At 46.6% G+C, this 21,223-nt stretch overlaps 7 protein-coding genes and 1 non-coding gene across 8 annotated transcripts; 4 read left to right on the top strand and 4 right to left on the bottom strand.

Moving 5' to 3' along the window:
* The first annotated feature begins 415 nt into the window (after nt 1–415).
* On the top strand, nt 416–510 carry F4813DRAFT_t50. The gene has a single exon. It is a non-coding gene; the product is annotated as a tRNA-Gly (tRNA).
* A 1,040-nt stretch (nt 511–1,550) lies between these two features.
* Nucleotides 1,551–8,120, bottom strand: F4813DRAFT_325946 (adenylate cyclase). The gene is made up of 2 exons (XM_049241067.1): nt 2,039–8,120; nt 1,551–1,963 (listed from the first exon to the last, which is right to left on the bottom strand). The coding sequence occupies exons 1-2, from the start codon at nt 7,967–7,969 to the stop codon at nt 1,751–1,753; spliced, it is 6,144 nt and encodes a 2,047-aa protein (XP_049101785.1). The 5' UTR covers nt 7,970–8,120; the 3' UTR covers nt 1,551–1,750.
* Nucleotides 8,121–11,350: 3,230 nt separating this feature from the next.
* F4813DRAFT_325917 (RTC4-like domain-containing protein) lies at nt 11,351–13,745 on the bottom strand. The gene is made up of 4 exons (XM_049241066.1): nt 13,568–13,745; nt 13,386–13,489; nt 12,657–13,096; nt 11,351–12,594 (listed from the first exon to the last, which is right to left on the bottom strand). Exons 3-4 carry the CDS (start codon nt 13,075–13,077, stop codon nt 11,444–11,446), a joined length of 1,572 nt encoding a protein of 523 aa, XP_049101784.1. The 5' UTR covers nt 13,078–13,096; nt 13,386–13,489; nt 13,568–13,745; the 3' UTR covers nt 11,351–11,443.
* Nucleotides 13,746–13,864: 119 nt separating this feature from the next.
* F4813DRAFT_352076 (Dynamitin-domain-containing protein) lies at nt 13,865–15,616 on the top strand. The gene is made up of 3 exons (XM_049242486.1): nt 13,865–14,096; nt 14,149–14,208; nt 14,266–15,616. Exons 1-3 carry the CDS (start codon nt 14,058–14,060, stop codon nt 15,448–15,450), a joined length of 1,284 nt encoding a protein of 427 aa, XP_049101783.1. The 5' UTR covers nt 13,865–14,057; the 3' UTR covers nt 15,451–15,616.
* An 89-nt stretch (nt 15,617–15,705) lies between these two features.
* Nucleotides 15,706–16,639, top strand: F4813DRAFT_352073 (ribosomal protein S28e). Its single transcript, XM_049242485.1, has 3 exons — nt 15,706–16,030; nt 16,112–16,195; nt 16,268–16,639. Exons 1-3 carry the CDS (start codon nt 15,970–15,972, stop codon nt 16,327–16,329), a joined length of 207 nt encoding a protein of 68 aa, XP_049101782.1. The 5' UTR covers nt 15,706–15,969; the 3' UTR covers nt 16,330–16,639.
* A 218-nt stretch (nt 16,640–16,857) lies between these two features.
* Nucleotides 16,858–17,587, top strand: F4813DRAFT_325817 (molybdopterin synthase small subunit CnxG). The gene is made up of 2 exons (XM_049241063.1): nt 16,858–16,908; nt 17,091–17,587. Exon 2 carries the CDS (start codon nt 17,126–17,128, stop codon nt 17,417–17,419), a length of 294 nt encoding a protein of 97 aa, XP_049101781.1. The 5' UTR covers nt 16,858–16,908; nt 17,091–17,125; the 3' UTR covers nt 17,420–17,587.
* F4813DRAFT_325849 (uncharacterized protein) lies at nt 17,333–18,318 on the bottom strand. Its single transcript, XM_049241064.1, has 4 exons — nt 18,275–18,318; nt 17,984–18,145; nt 17,498–17,885; nt 17,333–17,390 (listed from the first exon to the last, which is right to left on the bottom strand). The coding sequence occupies exons 2-3, from the start codon at nt 18,101–18,103 to the stop codon at nt 17,502–17,504; spliced, it is 504 nt and encodes a 167-aa protein (XP_049101780.1). The 5' UTR covers nt 18,104–18,145; nt 18,275–18,318; the 3' UTR covers nt 17,333–17,390; nt 17,498–17,501.
* A 680-nt stretch (nt 18,319–18,998) lies between these two features.
* F4813DRAFT_325786 (Mob1/phocein) lies at nt 18,999–20,261 on the bottom strand. The gene is made up of 4 exons (XM_049241062.1): nt 20,159–20,261; nt 19,835–20,029; nt 19,654–19,765; nt 18,999–19,595 (listed from the first exon to the last, which is right to left on the bottom strand). Exons 2-4 carry the CDS (start codon nt 20,013–20,015, stop codon nt 19,052–19,054), a joined length of 837 nt encoding a protein of 278 aa, XP_049101779.1. The 5' UTR covers nt 20,016–20,029; nt 20,159–20,261; the 3' UTR covers nt 18,999–19,051.
* Nucleotides 20,262–21,223: the final 962 nt, after the last annotated feature.

The following is a 21,223-nucleotide window of genomic DNA, read 5'->3' as shown; positions in this document are numbered from 1 at the left end:
TGAAAGCGTGCTGCTATTCTAACTAATTTGGCCTTTATATTATGGTATATGTCGGAGGCAGGTACCAAAAATGCACGCACGCATGCAAAGACATGTGTACGAAACATTATCTAAGGTTAAACTACCTACCTAGCGTACATTATGTAGGTACGTATGTACATATGAGAATGGCCTTTAAGACGCGTCTCCCACTTCCAAACGCGTTCCTTCCTTTAGGTACCTATGAAGTTCACCATCACGGCAGCAACTCCCGTCCCTCCTCACCCACCTACGCACCTGCCAGTCTACATTACCTACCTAAGGTATGTATTCCATACCTTCCTACCTCCCAACTAAGTACCTAAGGTAACTACCCAAGTTAGAGCCCTCATAATGTCTAATAAGCAGCACACTTTCCAACGAACAAACAAGAAACGCATCCGTGGAGTAGTAGTTAACTTGTTCCTCTCCCATTTCCCCTCGTGGTCAAATGGTCAAGGAAAGACCCGGGTGCAAATCCCGGCGGGTGCAAATCTTTTTGATTTCCTCTTGTGAGAGGTCTTGGGTTCATGCCCGGCTCGCGGCCATTTACTTTTTGCCTACCTAAAGGTACTGCTTATCGAGTTCTTCTATTTCTTTTCTTTTTTCTTTTTTAACTTACCTAGGCTAGGCACCTACTTAACGTTTCTATTACTGGCTTACAATACTACTTTTGAGAATTTATGTTTATAAAGATTATGAGGTAGTTAACTACCTACGTAGTAAATTATGCAGAGTTTTATTGTAATATTATTGTAATATAATATCATGATACATCCCACCAGATTTCTTGAAAAATATAGGTAGTGGACCTAGATATGTATGATGCCCCTTATAGACGTATATCGAGAAGCACTAATAACTTGAGTGATATCACGTATGTTCAATAAGACAGGGTAAATGCAAATCAACTGAGTTATACACTGACAATAGCCAAACTAACCCATCCCTAGTGATGAGCGGTCCGCCTACCACCTACTTGATGCGGCTTCCTTGACGTGTGTATCGGGTAGACGATGCCAGCCAGCAGTCGTACGTACCCGTTACATGTGTTTGGGCGATGGTGTGTGTGTGTGTGAGAGAGAGAGAGAGAGAGAGGGTCGACACGACGCCAGCTCGCCAACCGCAAACGCGAAAACATTTAAAAAAGGAGGGAATAGATCCTCCCGTCTCTCTCCCGGAGCCCAGTCTCTCCCCACTCCCCCTGGTACCCCCCCTAGAAACGCCCATTCGCAGCGTCTGCGCGATAGCAACGACGACGTAGCTAATTATGCCCGTTAAGAAAGTATCCCAATGCCATGTCCAAAGCAATAATAATAACGAGGTTTGCATCCAAACCTCAACTTTTCTTTTTTTTGAATCTCCCAAAAAAGCACATTCTCACACTCCAGTTGTTATTCGTCAGCGTCTAAACGCCAATGGTAGGGTAGTCTCCGTTTGAGCCCTCGGCTGCTCGCAGGATGCCGCTGCCCACATTTCAGTCAACCACCCGAACATGACTTGTAAACAAACAGCCTTGCCTCCCCAGAAGTAGTCATAAGAGATATCTTCGTCATAGCACATTAAAGGTAGGTATTGTATATAGGGTGGAGCTGCATAACCCTTTTCAGTTGCGTGGAAAAAAGAACGCAAGGTAGTAGTACGGTTAAAGACGTGGGCCGGTGGGATCTTAGCGTGATATACTATATGGAAATAGAGGGCAAGATTTTAGGATAGTTAAAATCGGAGGTTATCAGTCGTCAGACTCTTGGTCGGTAGTGAGTGCCTCGGCCTCGCTGTCAGTGGTAGTAAGGTCGCCATATTTAGCCTTGTATCGCTCAAGTTCGGCCAGCTGGGCAGCAAGATTGTCAAGGACAACAGCCATCGGTGTTCGGAGATCATCTAGCGAGGTAATCTGGCCGCTGCCTATGGCGATATGTCGCATCGTGAGTGTGGAGATGCAAGTCTGTAAATGAAGACCAGTTAGCAAATACAAGAAGACAGAAAAAGAAGGAAGATTATGATAGGGCCCGAGACGTACCTCTATACGGCTCACTTGATGTTCCATAAAGTTGAATATGAATTGTTCCGTTATTTCACCACCACGTTGCTTCATACGCTCCAATAGTTCGGTCTCGGGAGGCTGCAAACCGCCGCCTGACATCTCTTCCAGAGAACTACAAAGCATCTCCAGGCGCAAACTAACTCTCCATAGAGACCAGATAAGATCCGGGTCGAATCCGAGATCACTCCCGGCCTGAAGTGTAGCAGGCTTCTCAGCGGAATCGGTCGTAATCAGTGCGTTATTATGATGCTCGATACGGCCAGCAAGAGCATGCGGGTAGAGGGAATAAATACCCTCGGGGTTTTCAAGGCCTTTGAGCTTCCGCTCACCCATATCCTTGACCTCAAACCCTTGTGAGCTGAGCGACTTTAGCTCCCTTCTAATTGCTGCCGACGTTGCATCATCATCGAAAGTGTCTTCGGCACCGGCAGTTCCATTTCGCTCGTGTTCCTGGTAGGTCTCAAGACAACGCTGAATTTCGGAGATAAAATCCGTGGACACGGTAATCTGACCTCCATCGGCTACGGAAGAGATACGAGACGCTTTATTCACCATCGGACCAAAGTAGTCCATGCGACGCGTAACGGGGTCAATTTCGGCCACTGGTTCGCCATAATGGATACCCATTCTAACCGACAAGCCTCTGAAGATGAGGTTATTATCATTATCGTACACCTCTTGGCAAGAAACCGAGTTCAAAATTTCCGAGGGCCAATCTGCCGACAGTAGGTGGGTTTGGACGGCAAAGCACCACAAGAGCGCCGAGGTGGCGGTAGGGAAAGAGACCATGAAGGCATCACCTTCAGTCTTGACTTCGTACCCGCCGATTCTGCGAAGTTGCCGTCGCATAATTTCATTGTGCACTTTTATAGCGGATCTCATGGCCGAAGGATACGTTTCCCACAGATTAGTTGAGTTCTTGATATCAGTGAAAACAATGGAAGGCTTTTCAGTAGGGGCGGGAACTTCAGGATCGAGCCTGTGTAATGTGGAGTCCTGGACCTCGCCTTTGGGTTTTCTGCCTCGCTTGGGCGGATACTGGAAATCGTCCGGGACACCAGAGGGATACAGTGACATGCTCTGCCCTCTATGCAAACGAGCCGACCGCTCCTGGCGCCGCTTGAGATCAGAGACGCTGATCATCATGACCATGATTTTCCCAGTTGCACCGTACGCAATAGCAAGATCTCGTAGCTTATGTGCAGCACGCATGAGATCGCCTCGCTCCGATCGAGTGACGTCGACCACTAGGCCGGGAGTAAGGTACTGCCATAACTCTTTTGTTGCAATTAAAATCGTTTCGTCCTGTGGCGCGATAGGTATCTGGAGAACATGGGGAGCTGCCTGTACAGCCGGCATTAAGTCGATGTAGCCGAAGGCACGAGAGACTTCGAGTAGATCATTCAGCTTCCCCTGGCGCGATACCCAACCCCCAGCATCGCGTATTCGTTGACGCTCACTCGGCTCTGCGGGATCGTGTTTCCGCGTGAGGATTTTATGTTGGCCGTCAGATTGGATGAGTACTGCCTGTGCATCGCCGACATTGGCAATGTACAGTTCTTGGCCTTGCAGGTACGCCACTGTAGCAACGCCCCCAGAATTGAGATCTTCCTTGCTAAGGACTACAGACGCCGACGAGCCACGATGCGACATCAACGGCCTCTTTTCACTATGCTCAACAGCTACAGTGACAAGGTCCTTGTTGAGGGCGAGGAATGCACGTCTAAGCGCATCTACAGGTGTCTCGTTTTGGCGTGTCTTCAGAGCCTTCAGTTCCATTGAGAAGATATGCCCGAAATTCTCATGAAGATACTTGGCGATCTTAGAGCCACCGCTAGACAATGCCTGTCCGTCAAACAAGCCTAAGAGCGTCTCTGAGTCTGAGGAATTGAACCTCGGTACGACCAGGTCGATAGTTGACAGGTGCTCGCCTCTTCCTAGTGTATCAGCCATACCATATGGCAGGTGGCCAGCTAACGAACCTGAGGTTCTGACACGGCGATCTTCGCTCTGATCTGGGATACTTGGCTGAGTAAGGGTGACATCCATCAATCCAAGCACACGAAGGTTCAACAACCGACTGAAGTCGGTATATTGCTCGCGGTTCTGGGACACTAGGCCGCCATTTGTCTGTTTGATCTCCAGTCGTTTGTTTCCTGACAAGTTGAGAAACCGCAAATTTGGGTTTAGATTCCAATTCCAATCGTACGGCACGTTTGAGATATTGTACTTGAGGGAATTGTTTCCACAATCCAATACGGCCAGCTTTTTAGCTCGGGAAATATCTGCGGGAAGGTTCGTGAATTTGTTATTATTAATGTGAAGCACCTGAAGCAAGCTGTATTCTTCTAGATCATCAACTGGCAGACTTGTGAGATCGTTGCCTGACAGATAAAGCTCTACGAGCTGTGGCCAATTCTTGATACACCGCTGTGGCATGTCATTCAAGTCGTTGTACGATAGATTGAGAACACGCAATTCGGCCAGCAGCGTGATCTGCTCGAACACATCGTCGTCGAGCTGGTTATCGGCAAGACATAAGTTTCTCAACGAACCGGCAAACGTGTTAGTCAACCGGGTAGAAAGTCCCGAGTCTTTTCTCGACCCCATAGCAGGAGTCACAGTCCCATTAACACTGCTACTAGCCGTTGTCGTTCGCGAAAGGACCGAAGTTTTGCGCCCTCCTTTTCCGTAGACCGAAACAACTGAATTTTTTCTGTCCGAGCCAGAAGCAACAGGGGAAGGCCCGACGCTCAACAATGTACTCGATGCTTGACTTGGCTGACGCGATCTATCGGCGAGAAGATCTTCGGAGCTAGACGCTTGAGAGAGGGGCCCGGTAGTCAGCTTGTTGCTAGGAGCAGGCGAGCCTGAAGATTCTCCGGGCATCTGGGGTGGACGTGAAGCGGGCTTTGGAAAATTTTCCAGCACATTTGAAGAGGCATTGAGCGTCTCCAACTTGTTTGCCCACCACAAGTCCATTGGCAACTTTCTAATATTGTTCCCTCTGACATCCAGTATTCTCAGTTCGTTTAAACAACCGATTTCCGAAGGTAGCTCGCCTACAGAGTTGTGGGCTATGCTAAAATGCTCTAGCCTTCTCAAAGTACCAATGGTACTAGGAAGAGAGACAAAGTAATTACGGTCTAGCACAAGCCTCTCTAAATTAACCATGTTGTTAAACGAGCCGTCGATACTGGCAAGCTGAGCGTTTGACAAATTGAGCATCTTAAGGGTTGGTACAGGGCTCGTAATTTCAAATTTGGTGATGGGGTTAGAATTCAACTTCAAACTGCGGACTCGCTCGAAGCTACCGACGACTTGGGAAATCATGTTGTGATCTGCAGATAGAATCTCCAGCTTAGGAAGTTCGTATACGACATCTATCGCAGTGAGCCCATTGTATTTTATATCCAACTCGCGGAGGTTCAGAAGCTCCCTCAATGTAGACGGTAAGGACCCGACAAGCCGGTTATTGGTCATGACAAACTTTTCGAGACTTTGTAGCCTCCCAAGTTCGTCCGGGAGAGATGCGATTGAATTAAAACTAACGTCGATGTCTACCAGGCTTTCCAGGTCGCATAAGAAAACTGGAAACTTGTCCAGGAAATTCGAGGACAGATTTAAAGAGCGAAGCGCCCTGAAAGCGCCAAACTCATGAGGTAGGTGGTTCAGACGATTATTTGCCAAGCTCAGCTTCAGTAAACCAGTAAGGTGGCCAAGTCCAGCATGTTCCAGTTCCTCTAGTCGATTATTCGATACGTCAAGATATGTTAAACTATTCGCCCTCCCGATGCTTATGGGCAATTTTCGAGCTTCGTTGTTAGAGAACTTGATATCACGCAACTGGTGACACGCCTGGATAAAGTCCCGGGGGAGGTCGAGAGAAAGGTTCCTGGACAGATTCAAAGATATAATATCGGAGGTTTTGGAGTAGAGCGTGATAGGAATTGTAATTAGGTTTCGTCCGGAAAGGTCAACATGGTTGAACTTCGTGGCCCTACCGAGCCCGAGGTCCTGGGGACTCATTGTGAAATGATTGTCCCTCGCCGACAGGAATAAGAAACGGCACAAGTAGCCATTGTCTTCTCGGCCGATATCTTCAAGGCGATCTTTTTCCTCATATCCTACCTGCTGAAGCAGCCTCTTCTGGATTAGCAGCGGTTTCTCTGGAGCAGCTAAAACTCGGGATAAATTATGCTTTCTCAACACAATATGGTAGTTCTCGAGACCTTCAGTGACGAATGTCTTCTTAACGACTTGGGTCATAACGTCGGCAACGGTAGAGTTCAGTGGCATCTGTACGGTAGCAAAAGTGCCATCGGCGCGGAATACCCGTATGCAGTGAGGATTCTGCTTCTCCTCAGGTTTTGGTGGAGCCCCAACTTCCTCAACTTCAGGGACATGAGTCTCTTTTTCCTCTTCAGTACGACGGACAGCCCAGCTGTCTGGCGCGTTCCATGCCCCAGTTCCTTTGGATTGGACTGGTTCCAAAGGCTCGGTATCCGTCGGTAAGAACAAAGGCTCCATAGGTGTCAAAGGCGGAGGTTGTGCCAATATGCCCTCCATGTCGCTCAGATTTGTATCAAGGACGAACACATTGCCCTTGTCATTCCTATCAGTTGGGCCGATGTGTTCATCGGGATCGTCATAGATCTTATGCGGACGCCCCTTCTTCGAGAAGGGGAATTTATTATTGAAGGTCGCTTGTCGAGGGTTAGATGGGCGAGCCGGAGGGGTTGTAGTTTCCACAGCAAGGGGAGCTTTGTCATAAGGCGATTGATTCCCTTTTGATAAATCTTGCCGGGACAACGATGGCGCGAGCGAGCGAGAAGAGCCGGGCATGCTTCTTAAACGTGATGCTTGGCTATCGTCCTTGTGCTTGTGTCGTCGTAGCCGATCAAAGATACCTCGTTTTCCAGGAGCCCCGGGGGATGTTTGGCCATCAATAGATGCGAGTCTACTGCCATTGCTATTGCTGCTTGGTGTGGGACTTTGGGCCCGCGACCGCGGCGCAGTCACTGCAGAGCCGCCCCTTTCTTTCATATTTTGAATGTTTAGAGCCGAGTCTTCGCGACTGTCAACCGGGCGCAATGTATTGGAGTCGTCGTTGCTCTTGTGGTGACGGTGATGACTAGACAAATGGACAATCGAGTGTCCAGAGCGAGAGGACGACGAAGTTTTCGGTGGTATCTGTGTAGAACTTTCCCCCGTGTAGCGCTCCCTGTCTGGACCGGTCAGTATATCACGAACCGGAGCTTCACCGTATTTAGCAATGTCATTGGCCTCTTGGTATAAAAATGGGACTACATCGCTTGAAGGTACCGGCGTACGCGGTCGTGAGGAAGAGGGTGAAAACTCTCTAGTATGATCGGTAGCGTTCGAGTCGTTCCTCCCACGACGCGGTCGGTTGAAAGAGTAGGAACGCTGATCTTTCTGATTTTGAGAGTGCAGAGGTGGTGCCGGCAGGCTAGTTTCGGATGAATCGCGACCTGGAAAATCCTCTCCGAAGAACCCCTGTAGTTTCTTAAGCCCCCCTCTACTACCACTGTTTTTAGAGCCTTGACTACTTGCTGTTGTTATACTAGCCGCTGAAGGTCGCCTATCGTCCGTGAAGTACGCCGCATCGGGGGATTCGTTGCTTGATGCCTGAGCAGGTCGCGAAGGGCCTAATCTAAAAGCTGGGGAAAGTTGAGAGGTAGTGGATACATTGTCGCTCGAATCATTGTAGAAGCTCGTCCCGAAACCAGTCGGAGACGTAGCCGCCCCACCGTTGACAGACATCCAAGGCGTTATATTATGCTGGGAATTCGGACTGGTTGGAGGATCTCGTTGGATTTGGGGAATACGACCATTAGCTGGGTTAAGAACGGCAAGGTCGCGACGGTAGTCGGCAAGGTCGCTCATGCGTCGACTATCGAGTAGTGAACTGCTAGATGCGGTCGAAGTCGGTGATAAAGCAAGGCGATGGCCGGAAGTTGTCGGTGAGACTTGAGAGTCTTCAGCATACGGTCTATATAATGTTTGAAACGCATATACAGTTAGCTTTTCAGAAACTTTGCTGTTAATGACATAGTTGTAGACAAAGAGACTATTTCGCTACAGAGACAACAGTTGACTTGTTCCTCGGCACTTAATTTATCCTAAGCAGGGACACTCGAGATAGGCTTCGGATGAAATGTAGCAAGGCCGATGGCTCCGCACATGATTCACTGGACCCAATCGGTATAGCGAAGAAAGAAGCCAGTCATGACGTACCTGATTTTGCCATATTCGCTCGTCTTGATGGGTTTCGGCGTAGTTTTGGTCGAGGCTGAAGAGACCGAGACTGAGCGACTAGGAACGGATGGCTTCAACGTGATATTTGAGTGGCCACTGCTGGAACTCGCGAAGGAGGTGATACGGCCGTCATCTCGCGTCATTGTCATTGTCGCTCTCGCGCTGGTCCTCGCAGCTTTTTATTAATAGGACGGCGCCATCAAAGAGGGGTAGAGCAGAACATTTCCCTCTATAGAGTTATGAGGTTTAAGTCGGCTCTGTATCGTGAAGCTAGGTGGGCATGTATGTATGAATGTATGAATGTATGAACGTATGAACGTATGAATGTATGTAACTATATTCGTATCTATATGGAGATGGCAATCCAGAATGCACGGAGAAGCGCAGCGTCTCCAAGTGCGCTAGAAAAAGCTGGTTGATATTCAAGAAGAAGGATCTTGGTAAGAGATAGGCGGACAGGCAAAGTAGAGGCGGGTTACTGGAGACGAAGAATGCGGTAAAGCCCAGAGCCAAGATTGAGGGCTGAAAAGGGTTTGGTTTTAGCAGACGCAGACTAAACGCAGACTGAATGCAGACTGAATGCAACAAGGTCTTGCAAAGCAGGGCGAAGTTGAAGGCAGGGCAGGTGCTGCTGCAACTTTGCTGCAACTTACAAGTGGGGAGAACAACCAGGGTACTAATTGCTCTATAGGTAATACACTACCTACGGCTTGCGGTACTGCTACTGCTAAGTTGTCAGTGTCAGAATTGAACTAAAAGAGGTAGGTTCGGGTGGTACGTGCAGTGCAACAGCGGGCATCTGAACCACTGAACGTCTCGCCCGCTGCCCGCTGCCCGCTCAAGATCCGCTCAAGAAAAGCCTATCGATTAAATCAGTGGGGTAAGATCTTTTTTTGGTAAAGAATTCCTAGGCTCAACATATGTTGCCAGTTCCTAATCCGTGCTCGTCGCGCATATTCAAACCTCAATAGTCGTCTTAGTTGTCTTATTAGTATCATTATTGTTAACTAAATCTTATTGTTAAATGGCTTTGATTCAAGGACGCCTGACTACCACGTAAAGCAATATTGAAATTAAAACTTAGGTACATTTAACGAAGTCATGGATTCCATGATAATGATTGCGCTAGTCACGTAGGACTTTAATAGTTCAATGTTGAATATTTGGATGTTAGGTACTTAATACGATCTATCACCATTGTAAGTACCTAACCTAAGAGGTATGCATACAATAAATACTAAAATTCCATCTATTAAAATATATTTAACTAAGTCAACCTCACCAAGCTGTAAACAAGTTCATCTAAAATATATACATTGCGTAATTGAGCCTATGATGTCCAAGAATTTGTAAATATGCCCAACGTTTATTAGTTAGCCCCCGATCACACCATTTTACATACATACATGTACATTCGAAGTAAGCCTGCGTTGAAAACTTAATACCACTTATGGATACCGAATCTCACCATACATAGGTATATAAGCAGGTCTACATAATTCGCCTCTAACCTACCTCTCTATATAAAATATATATGTCAACAAATCAGATAAACCTGTTTCCGGACCGATTTATTTTCGACTTGGCAGCAAAGTCATGCCCTAGTGTTACCGCTCTTCCATAGATCAGGCTACGATGATCATATTTCATTACCTTTATGATATAAGTACCTATGACTCGGGCAAAGAGACCCCTAACTCGAGATATGTATGAGGCTCATTGCTTATTTATATTTACGGTATCAATGTTAAATATTAAATATATACTTGCAAATAAGATCTCCACCTTAACAGAAGTACTGTAGTATATCAAGTTACACCACCGCAGAAAGTACCGCTACGTCTTACTGCCCTATCCCATGGTCGGTGAAAAGCCAAAAATGCGGGTTGAAATGGCTTTGACTATTATATGATCTCTGCGCCATCTGCCAATATCCACAAAACCAGGTTAGTTCAACTCCGCAGATGTCGGGACCCCCAGACGAAGCTTTACATAGCGCCGTTCTAAAATCCCTGAATCCTTGTAAGTATGTAAGTAGTGTAATAGGCGCCAGATGCAGTCAAATATCGGATGAAGATGCTTACTTCATCGAGTACCGTAATATTTCCACGCCAATATCAGTAGTTCAATATTTCCGTTCTGATAGATCATAGGTATATCAAGTCAAGTGTTTAACCTAGGATAGTGTTCAGGTTCAGGATGAAAAGTCGACTTGGCACTCCACGCCATAATCCAAGATGGGAGAAAGGAAATTGGATTCGTCATTGTGCTCTGTCTTCCATGGGGCACCGCCCCCAGGGACTGGTCCGGCATCTCCCCCACGACCCGGACCAACTCGCAGGAGGCTTATCAAGTCACAAGCAATGCTTGAGTCAACGTGTATCAACGTGTATCTGTTGATAGGTTACTTGGTAGGCAATAATGTTGCGTACATATGTACAACAATCAAGCCGGACCGACAGCCTGCATGTCGTATGCTGCCGCAAGTTCCCGCGTTCGCACATGCATGCATGTATGTACTTGATCTGGCCAAACCCCTCTACTAGCTTCAATGCGTACCTATGTATTTGATCAGTCTTGTATATTATCACTTCGACCTACTTGATCTACTATAATAACAACTGGTTGGTAAAGTTGCTTAGAATGCTATAGTATCATCTAACTAGATTTATAGACATACTATGCGCTTAACACCAATACGTGCCTATTCTAATATTCTATTCTATTCTATTCTAAGACGATCCATACTTAAGGAGTTAAGGGGCGTCTAAAGCTATAGACTATCGCTCTGAAAAGATAAGTTGTTGAAAGTGTACTTGACTTTGGGACACCAAGATACCGATCTATACAATTAAAATTGACAAACGACAGAATGGTTTCTTTAGCATTTGCTGCACGATCTACATATGCTAACATGTAGTGTCTAAAGAGCTAATGCACATAATAACATCAGCCCAATCAGAGCTTTTGATAGACAGAAGATCGGGCTGCAATGTGACAGCCCCAAGCGTCTACATTTAGATGAACGCATATGCTTATTTATCGTACTGTAACTATCTCTTCTCAACGTAGGTTTTCCAGTTCCTTTTTGGGGTCCTACTATTATATTTCCTCTTCATCACTAACACCGGCAATAACGTCACCGGAGTCTTCATGTAAGAGCTCTCCGACATCGATACTTTCCAGCATGATATCCCGCGCCTTTTCCTCCGCAATGCCCATGTCCTCCATGATCAAGTGGACTGCTAATTCAGGCACTAACACTGCCTGGACATATCCTGTATAACCTCTGGCGGAAACGAGTCTGTCTTCAACTGCACGCTTTCGAATAACTGACGATAAAGTCCGCAATATATACTCTGTCATAACGCGGAGTCCACGCGGCCCATAGTAGCCTGGTGTAAGGCTGTCATCGGTCTTGAGTAACGTTCGATTCTTTCCGGCTTCGACATTCTCTCGTAATACTTCGTGATAGTGTGAGTGTCGACTACCTTCCAAGATTTCTTTCAATAAACCTTGATACATGTCTAATCGTGTATTGAGCCTTTCCCAATTAATTTTGGGATATCCTTTCCGAGTTCCAGAATCCAACGCTGTCCGCCGCTTGTGTAATCTGCAGAATGCTGCCTGTTTCTTTATGTTCATTCTGCCGTGATCTGAATGCTTCGCTAGAAGCTCGGCGTCGACTACTTCACGGCACATAGGACACCTTGCCGTGGTAGCCAGTGGGCTTTGTATACTGATATCGCCTGCTTCGTCATCAGAGCTTTTACTCTCAAACGCGTCAAAGACCATATCATCGCTGTCGTCTAGGTCGTCAAGATCATCTAAAGCGTGCAGCTTAAAAGCTGGTCTCTGAGAGAACTCATCTACCGCAGGTTCATGGAGGGTTTTTCGTTTTTTATTTTTAGGTTTCGTCGACTTTTTTATCCTACCAGGCGGCAAAGTTGGCTTTGCTTCTACTGCTGCATTTGATTCTACTGCTGCATTTGATTCTTCTAGACCGAGCTTTTTGGATTTGCTCTGCGATAGCGATTCATCTGACGATAAACTGCTACGTCTAAATATGGGTTTCTTGGTGTCTCGACTTGGACTAGAATCTGACAAGAATGAAGGTTTGACGAAAGCTTTAGAGGGCTTCGTCTTCTCTGGGCTGATACTCTCAGGCTTTACAAACCGCTTCTTTGGAGGTGACCGAATACCTTCGGGACTTGGACTAATTTTAAACCGCCTAAATGAGTTACCGGAGTCATCTAGTAGTTTAAGAAAACCTTTCGTTAGTAATAGCTACGGCGAGCAAGGTGCATAGACTGACTCTCAGGTTGTGATGCTGAAGATTTAGGTGCGGATTTTTGTGATGCTCTCCCTTGTGAAGGTCTAGGCTGAGATAGTCTACTGCCATAGGTTGCGGCACGCCTGGCGATAGTTGGCTTATTATTCCCATTCCCGTTTCTCGTGAAGCCAAACTCATTCATGAGGTGATTGCCCGCCTTTGGGGCAATATCTTGAGATGATCTCTTTGAACTAGCCGAGCTAGAAGGTCCACCCTTTTGCGAGCTACTGAAAATTGTAGGTTTTATATCTTTATATCGACTGTCATTGTTGTCAGAATCAGAGTCTTGCAAGCTATTGTGAGCGCTTCGGCGTTGTTGTCGATAATCCTCCTCCTCTTCATCACTACTCTGAGGCGGTGCAGTAATGGATTCTGGTTCTCGATTCTTCCCAAGCCTATTCATGGTTGAGGCGGGTATTTTGCTTCTGACATTGTTAGATTCAGATCTAGGAGGTCTGGTTTCTTGATTTCCAATTGTCCTCAAAAGACGAGGAGGGTTCTGGGTGGAGCTTAGTCCCACACGCCGTGTTGGTATAATAATCGGCATTGAAGCTTCTTTGACTTTTATCTTTTATCGCCAGAATCAAGCAGTGTGCGGATATACCAAGCACAAACAAAATATAAGATGACAGATTGTCCCACGCCAGGAAGCATTTACCCATACGATCGCTGAGGCAATAATTGAGGGTAGACTTAAATGAAGAGTCTTACTTAGTAGGGTGAGAAAAGCACAGCCAAAAAGGATTTGTGCTTCATGTGCCCCATGCATTAGATGCCTAAGGAATTGCAGGTGCTTTGCAGGTGCTTTGCAGGTGCTTTAATGAGGCAAATAGGATGTTAGTAACTAAGGAAACAAGATAGTTAATCATGAGGAATACATGGAATAAACGCACTGATGGTTAGGTACCTGCCACGGGTACTTCTATATCTCTATGCGTCATGCGTGTTTTAATAGATTGACATTTTAATTGATTAGCATGAGCTGGAGACGTTACCCGGGCCATAGCAATTTTGGTGATGGTTAGGTAGGTATGTACCTCAAAGTACATAGTGCAAGAACGACGCGTTGCAAGACGCGTTGGAGGGCAGGATGGAGGGCAGGATGGATGGAACCTTACCTTTATGGTAATAAGCCACAAATCCAGCCACATGTCTTTCGGAAGGTACATACCTACCTACCTATATGGACCTCTAAGAGCCCTGAGTTCATGTATTTATGGGTACCTAAGGTACCCTCATCCTAATACATGTACCTAGGTACCTGTAACCTTCGTTCACATTGGCTTTCATTGTTCGTGTTTGAACTTCTACGAAGTATAGCTCTCCTTAACAACCAGCTAGGAAACGGCCGCTTGGGATCCGCGAAAAATCCCAACCTTCAATATGGCATTAAATCGAAAATATGCCGCATTGCCAGATCTAGTATGTTCAAGCACTTGAGATTTGCCTATGCATTGTACTAACCAACATCTAGGACTCTGCGCCTGACATTTATGAGACTCCCGAGTTGACGGACGACAATTCTACTGTTCCTGTAAGGATATATTGATACTCCTGGTAGAGCGCATATCATTCTAAACGCCTCCCTCAGACTACTGCAGGTCGGTCGCAGTCGGACAACGAATTCGACGAAGATGATGACGACGATATCCACGAAATCTCGCATTCGCGACTCCGAATAGACCAAGCTCGGTCTCGATTCTTACCTGCACAGGTTGACGCTCGAGACGTGGATTTCTCTGATCGGCTGAACGGAAAGCGAAAATCATATAAGACCTCTAGCCGAAGACAACGAACTCTCGAAGACGGTACTGAACAGATCGGCGATTTGAGTGACGAAGAGGGAGGTGAGGATCTACAGAGAAAGATCGCACGGCTAAAGCGCGAGATTGAGGAAGCTAAGGAAGAATATGGTAAACGGAAGTCTGAGTCGGCGGAGGCTATACCAGACCAAGATATAGACCTTGTCTCGCTAAGCCAGGCATTGGAGGAGATTTCGACTGTTCCAGAAAGAGCAATAGCGACTAGAGATCACCCAACAACGGTCACCAGCAAGCAATCGAAGGGCGAGAATCAAATATCAGCCCAGTCGCCATTAGACGAGGCAACATACACCGTCACCTACGCACCGAGTTATGAACAGAGCCACGCCCTCGCCAAAGCTGCCGACTTCGATCGGCGACTGGTATTACTCGAGAAAGCTATTGGTATTACTTCGTCGACTATGCCCGAACTGGAAGGCAAAGGCCTACACCGAGCTATCATGCCTACCCTGGAAACGCTCCAGAACCAGATTTTGACGTTATCGGAAGCGTCTACTTCATCCCTCGACAGCATTAGTCGCCGAGTACGGACGTTAACTCAAGAAGCTGAGCAATTAGAGAAGTCGAGGAAGGCAGCTAAGGCAGCCCAGGATTCCCTTGCCTCTTCGGGTAGTTCTCCAATTGAAGCAGATGATTCAGAACAAACAGCCAAGATAAACGCTCTCTATGGGACACTACCAACCATCGAAAGCTTAGCGCCTCTTCTACCTCCACTACTAGACAGGCTCCGCTCACTAAGAGCTATCCATGCCGATGCAGCGACAGCTAATGAGACGCTCGAGCGTATCGAAAGATCGCAGAGCGAAATGGCTGCCGACATCAAGCAGTGGAGGGAAGGTCTAGAGAAGATAGAAACAGTTATGGGTGAAGGAGGTGCGACTATGACGGCCAATATGAAGGTGGTAGAAGGGTGGGTAAAAGATCTAGAAGCCAAAGTGGCTGGGTTGTCGTGATAGTGGTGATACTATCGTATCTACTTGTGATTTACATCGGCCCTGATACCCTATTACGAAGCATCAAACCCTTAACCTTCTGGGAGAAGGGCAATTAAAGAAGGATACAATAATATACTTATGAATATCATGCTACGATCTCATGTCAAAAAGGGCAAAAAGTCCCCTATTGCTCATGCAACAGGTAGAGGTAACTTTTATTATGCATCTAAAAGAAGAATCAAATATGATAAAAAGTATATGTATTTATGAGAAAGTGATGATATTATCGATAACGAGAGCACGTAGGTACAAACATGGTCCATGCGTTATGAAAAAAAGCCCTACCCACAACTAAGAACGGCTTAAGCGAGACTACAACTATTTGAACTAATCAAAATTCCTACCAACTTTTGACAAATTTCCATATCCCGCGACCAGGCAGCAAACCCCTTGCAAAACTTCAATCACAAGTACGAAAAGCATTCCCGAACCCAATTGCGATACCTCAGCCCTAATCAAACCACTCAGATTGCAAATATGGAGTCCTCTAAGCAGCCCGTCAAGCTTGTCAAGGTCACCCGCGTCCTAGGCCGAACCGGTACGATCCCTCTCACCGCATTCTCGCAATCTGGAATATGCGACATTGTAGATTAAAACGAGCAGGAGCTGACGGATATAGGTTCTCGCGGTGGTGTTACCCAAGTCCGTGTCGAATTCATGGACGACCAGACCCGAAGCATCATTCGAAACGTCAAGGGACCAGGTGCGAACCCACGAAATTTCCCATCTTTTGCAGCCGAGCGATTCGACGGTAACTAACTAGATGACTATATAGTTCGCGAGGACGACATTCTCTGCCTACTCGAGTCTGAACGTGAGGCCCGACGATTACGATAAGAATGGAATTTCCTTTGGGAGGAGTTGCGAGCATGAGGGACAGGATTTTACTGCTAGCTTACGATCAGACTACGGTCGAAGATCGGTAGCATCATACAGGATTCGCGGTCAAGATTCCTTTTGTTACGGGAGTCGCCGGACTATGATGGGCATTCTGCATTGCGAATAAAGCACGATTCATACCCCGAACAATACACTTCGCGTGATACGGCTGTTTGATTGTCTTTGAATTGATATTCCTCATTGATATTCCTCATTGATATTCCTCATTGATATTCCTCATTGATATTCCTCATTGATATTCCTCATTTCTGCAATCTAAATATCCTTTATCCTTATTAAGCTTAGGGACTTCAAGATCGCAACCAGTACCGATAACAGAAGATATCACATGAAGAAAACCAAATTTACAGGACACTAACTATATCGCTTACTAATCCATAACACTAGCGCCTAAGAACTTTTTTTTTTCCTACGACTAGCTTCAAAAACTGCAATTCTTTTTCCTTTCCCTTTTCCTTCTTCAACCTCGCTTCTCAACTTGGGTGACCAAAGATTAGCCCATTCAATTGACATATGGTAAGCTATTTCCTTTTTTCAAGCTATACTCACGTTGTATGATGCATACAAATAGCATGTATTAACTGATCATCACTGATGTTCTACCATATCACCAAGATCTCTGAATCAACACCCAATTCACTCCTTCTTGTTATAATCTCTATTGGAAATATAGTAACTAATAAGAACCTCAAAGATAGTCGATGTTTCGTCCTGGACCCAATTAGATTCCGCAATGGGCGCCGTTTCCAAGCCGCCGAAAGGCCATTTCAACATCCTCTACTTCGCAAGTGCAAGTTCTTTCACCTCGAGAGAATTCGATACATTACCTGCACCACTTTCTCTACAGAAATTGTTCGATGTGTTAGAAGAGAAATATAGTGGTATCAAAGACAACGTTCTCAGTTCGTGCTTGGTGACAGTCAATCTTAATTACGTCGACATCCCTGAGTCTGGAGATGAATTTGCCGAAACTCTGATCAAGGAGGGTGACGAGGTCGCTATTATTCCCCCAGTCAGCTCTGGCTGAGAAATGCAAGTGAAGATCAAATTCGATATCAGATCATTATCCATAGACTTTGTTTCCCTGTGGCCCAGCTATACCTACATACTTAAGACGGTAGTAATGGCTCCTGCTCGCGACTTGATTCCCGAGCTTCCGTACTGGTTTGATCTCCAATCCTCACGCGAAGCCACTGTTGCCGAAGTCCATTCCAACGCCTCCATTTGTATTGCCATATCTTCCACCAACCCGGGTTCTTCTTACTATATCCCCTAAGCCTCTGGACCCCAAACACCACCAATGTGACGAGTAACACGAAGACGAGCGTTGATGCGATAGAAACAAGCGAAGTCAGCGTGGTGATGGTCGAGACCTGGCAGCCGAGCGGCCGAGCGCAAATTTCCCACCTCTCAGCCCAGTGCGGACATGCATTTTCGTCCCATGCCGGCGCGAGCGATTGGATCCGATTCGAGTTGGGAACGCATGTCCAGAACTACGGGTATATATGTATATACGTTAGACAAGACTTAGTCCTGCTGAAATCTCTAAGCCATCTCTGGACTTTCTATGTATAAAGAATGGCACACGTACGAATGGACACCAACTGCAATCCGACTCCTTCTTCAGACAGTCCTTGCAGTTCTGGATCCTCCAGCACCGCTGTAGATGTGCATCATCCGCTGGATTACCCGCCCTGAAGGAGACATTCATAGTAGACGATGCGGTTAATTAGGTACCCAGAGGTAGTTGTGCCTACAAAGAATTTAATTACATGTATCCTAAAGATATAATTTAGCAGGTAAGAGAAACGAATCATTACATCGAGTCTTCCCTTTTGCGCTATAAAGTATAAATGCATACGATACCTAGGTAGTTACCTACCTAACCTAGAGTTTTGTTTGAGATTCGATCACCTATTCGAACGGTCTAATTCAATGCGGGGAAGTATTTAACAGCCCACCTTCGGCGGCACAGCCAGGTTTTCGAAGCATTTGAGCTTCATGCGGCATAGTACGGATAGATAGAAGACGCAGATATCTAGAATTAACCTAGGTTAGACATGTAGGCAACAAAGGTAGGTACCCTCGTAGATTCCAGGCCGAATATTACCAAGAATTAGATAGATACCTCTACCTTACATAGGTAAGGTACAGATACCCAGGTAGGTAAGAAGTCACACGAGCAGTAGCGTGGACCTATATTCTGGCATCTGGCATCCAGCATCTAATATCGAGTATCTTGTCTCATTCTCTACCTAGGTAAGTAGTATGCCGCGTCTATGCTATAGAACTTCTCGAGATGCAAAATCTCGCACCATATCGTATCGTGTCGTTATCGCAGAAAGTGGTACGTCGTTTCATACGAACGTTATTTACCAACCGAATCACCCGCACTCTTCTTCCCGTGCGTCGTGAGCTGATTCCCCTTAGTCAAATCTCAAAACGAAAACGCCTCGTGCCAACTCCTCAATTTCAGGATATCCATTTGCGGTGTGTACGAGGCGACATTATGGGTCTTCTTTCCCCTTCTCCTTCCGTACTGCTCGCCGTCTAAGGCTAGTTGTATAGAAGATCCGGCCGCTACTCAATCCAGGACCACTGCCTCGGGCATATCAGCCTTCAAAGGCTACCGTCGTCGTGCAATATGGCGAGGCGCACTCTATGCGACATTCGCAAGCTGCATCAATCGCTCTCCGGCCTTCTGGTTGGAATACTCGTATGCCTTGGAGCCGGGTGGGAAGGTACCGTTGGCCGCCCATAGGTCGATCAACGGCTGCATGGGCTCTAACTCTTGAGGCTTTAGCATGTCCAGCGCGCAGGCCGTCAGCACGAAGTGGCTGAAACAGCTATTCAACTGCTTTTCGAGGTTCAAATGGTAGAACGGGTCGATGAAGTGCGCCCAATACAGATGAGCATATACCCGGAACATCTGTCTAAAGATAGTCTGGCAGACTTCCAAGAAGTTCTCGGGGAACCCACTGGGCTTTCCAAGCCAATCTTTGTCTTCGGGGTTGGATAGTTGCGAGAGCGGCGTCGTGGTGATGGATGGATTATGCGCGTAAGAAACGCCGTTGGTATCAGTAGGGAAAATATTCGTGTCGTCGATCTTTCCAGATATCCACCGCTGCATAAGCGTGATATACTCGTAGGCCGGCAACTCGACGGGCTCCCGCTTGTAGTTCAGCCATGTGAAAGAATGGTTCCTATATCCCGAGTTAGATACGTCAAACCGTTAATCACTTTCATGGACGTTCCACTCACGCGCCAGCGGACATCCGAGGGCAAGTTTGGGGATTGCAGATCGTATTGCCGTCTTCTTCTTTTTCATGAATTACTCGTACGAAGTTCCAAAGGTTGCGGTAGTGCTCGACCACTGCAATACGTTAGAAACCTTCCAGCCAAGTTCATGAAGGACATAACACATAACACCAAAGCTATTTACCTTGATGAGCGATCCACTCCCCCTGTTCCACGGTCTTCGGGCGGGCACTCAAGGTCATGAAGTTACCCTTCACGATATGCTTCGCGTATTGTGCGTTGAGCCATAGGGGCAGAGGTCGAGGCAGGTGATAAACACCGAGAACGTCGTCGCCGTTGGCTCCTGCGTTGCTGGAATCTTCCATGCCGATATTCTGAGCTAAGGATGGTGAGCTAGGAAGTGGAGGGATCTTTGGTGCTAAGCTAATGGGTGACTGGCTGCCTTGGGAGAGACTGGTGGGAGAGATGGGTTGACCGCTGCTGGGTTGAACGGGGCTCTTATTCTGACCTTGGGCTTTGCCCGAAGTCCCTCTCAATCGAGCGTTTCTGAAGGTGGGAAGTTAGCAACTATCAACTATTCCTTAGTTGTGCGTCCGGTGCCCTATATGGAGCTGACAAGAGACAGTGGGGAAGAACCAATGAGCAATGAGCAGCGTGAGGCGCCCCGGCCTTATATATATAAATTTTGGTGGGTTAGGTAGGGGAAGGCCAGCTTTGACTTCATGATTCTCAGTCACTTATCCAACCTAAGAACCCAATATTAAGCCGACAAGCAAATATGAAACCGAGACAACGGTAGTAGTAAGGATGTAAGGATAAGTAAGGACCGTAAGGATAATAAAGGGTAGTAGGAGAATAGCACTTGCATATAATAGACCCATAGTAAGAGTCCAGGCTGCTATGTACTTGCTCCATTCTGAAATCGGTTTGTATTGGGAACCAACATTCCAGGATGCTTTGCTGGCGCCTTAGTCTTTCCCCATCTAAGGGCTGGGGGGGGGAGGGGGGAAGGGAATAGGTGAAGACATAGGTCAAGATTCTTTTTTTGGATGGAGCAGGGGCTAAATTACCCAAGATAGCTTTTTGGCTCGTACGAGCTTTAAAAGTCCGTCTCACAAAACAACTTTGTGTGGGTTTTTTTTATGAATAAAAAGTTATGATGCTTGTACCCAACTTGCACTGTGTTGGATGCTCTCAATATTCCCAGATTCCCAGATTCCCAGAACCATGGCTTCACGTTATGAACCAGCCCCCCGTTGTTGAGAGGTATGTAGGTAGTATGTAGGTTAGGTAGGTATGTATGTATCATACCGACTCTTGTCTTACAAGATGTTAAGATTTGCATGGGTGATAGGTTGGTTTCTGGGGAGTCGACGTGCAGCATTGAGGAAGACCATCATAAACAGCTTATGTCCTGTCCAAGTGACGTATGCGAGGCTGTACAAGCCGAGCTGAATATGTACATTTCATGTTGTGATAAGAGACAGCCAATTTCTTTTGGCCAGGGTACATTCATAATAATAAATGAATAACACCCTAGGAAACGTCCCTAAAATCAAAATGGCTGGTCCTC

Source organism: Daldinia decipiens, assembly GCF_022478715.1.
Source record: "Daldinia decipiens strain CBS 113046 unplaced genomic scaffold F4813scaffold_8, whole genome shotgun sequence".
In the NCBI taxonomy this organism is placed as follows: domain Eukaryota; kingdom Fungi; phylum Ascomycota; class Sordariomycetes; order Xylariales; family Hypoxylaceae; genus Daldinia; species Daldinia decipiens.
Note: the sequence above shows the minus strand (reverse complement) of the source record. Positions and strands in the feature narration are given on the sequence as shown.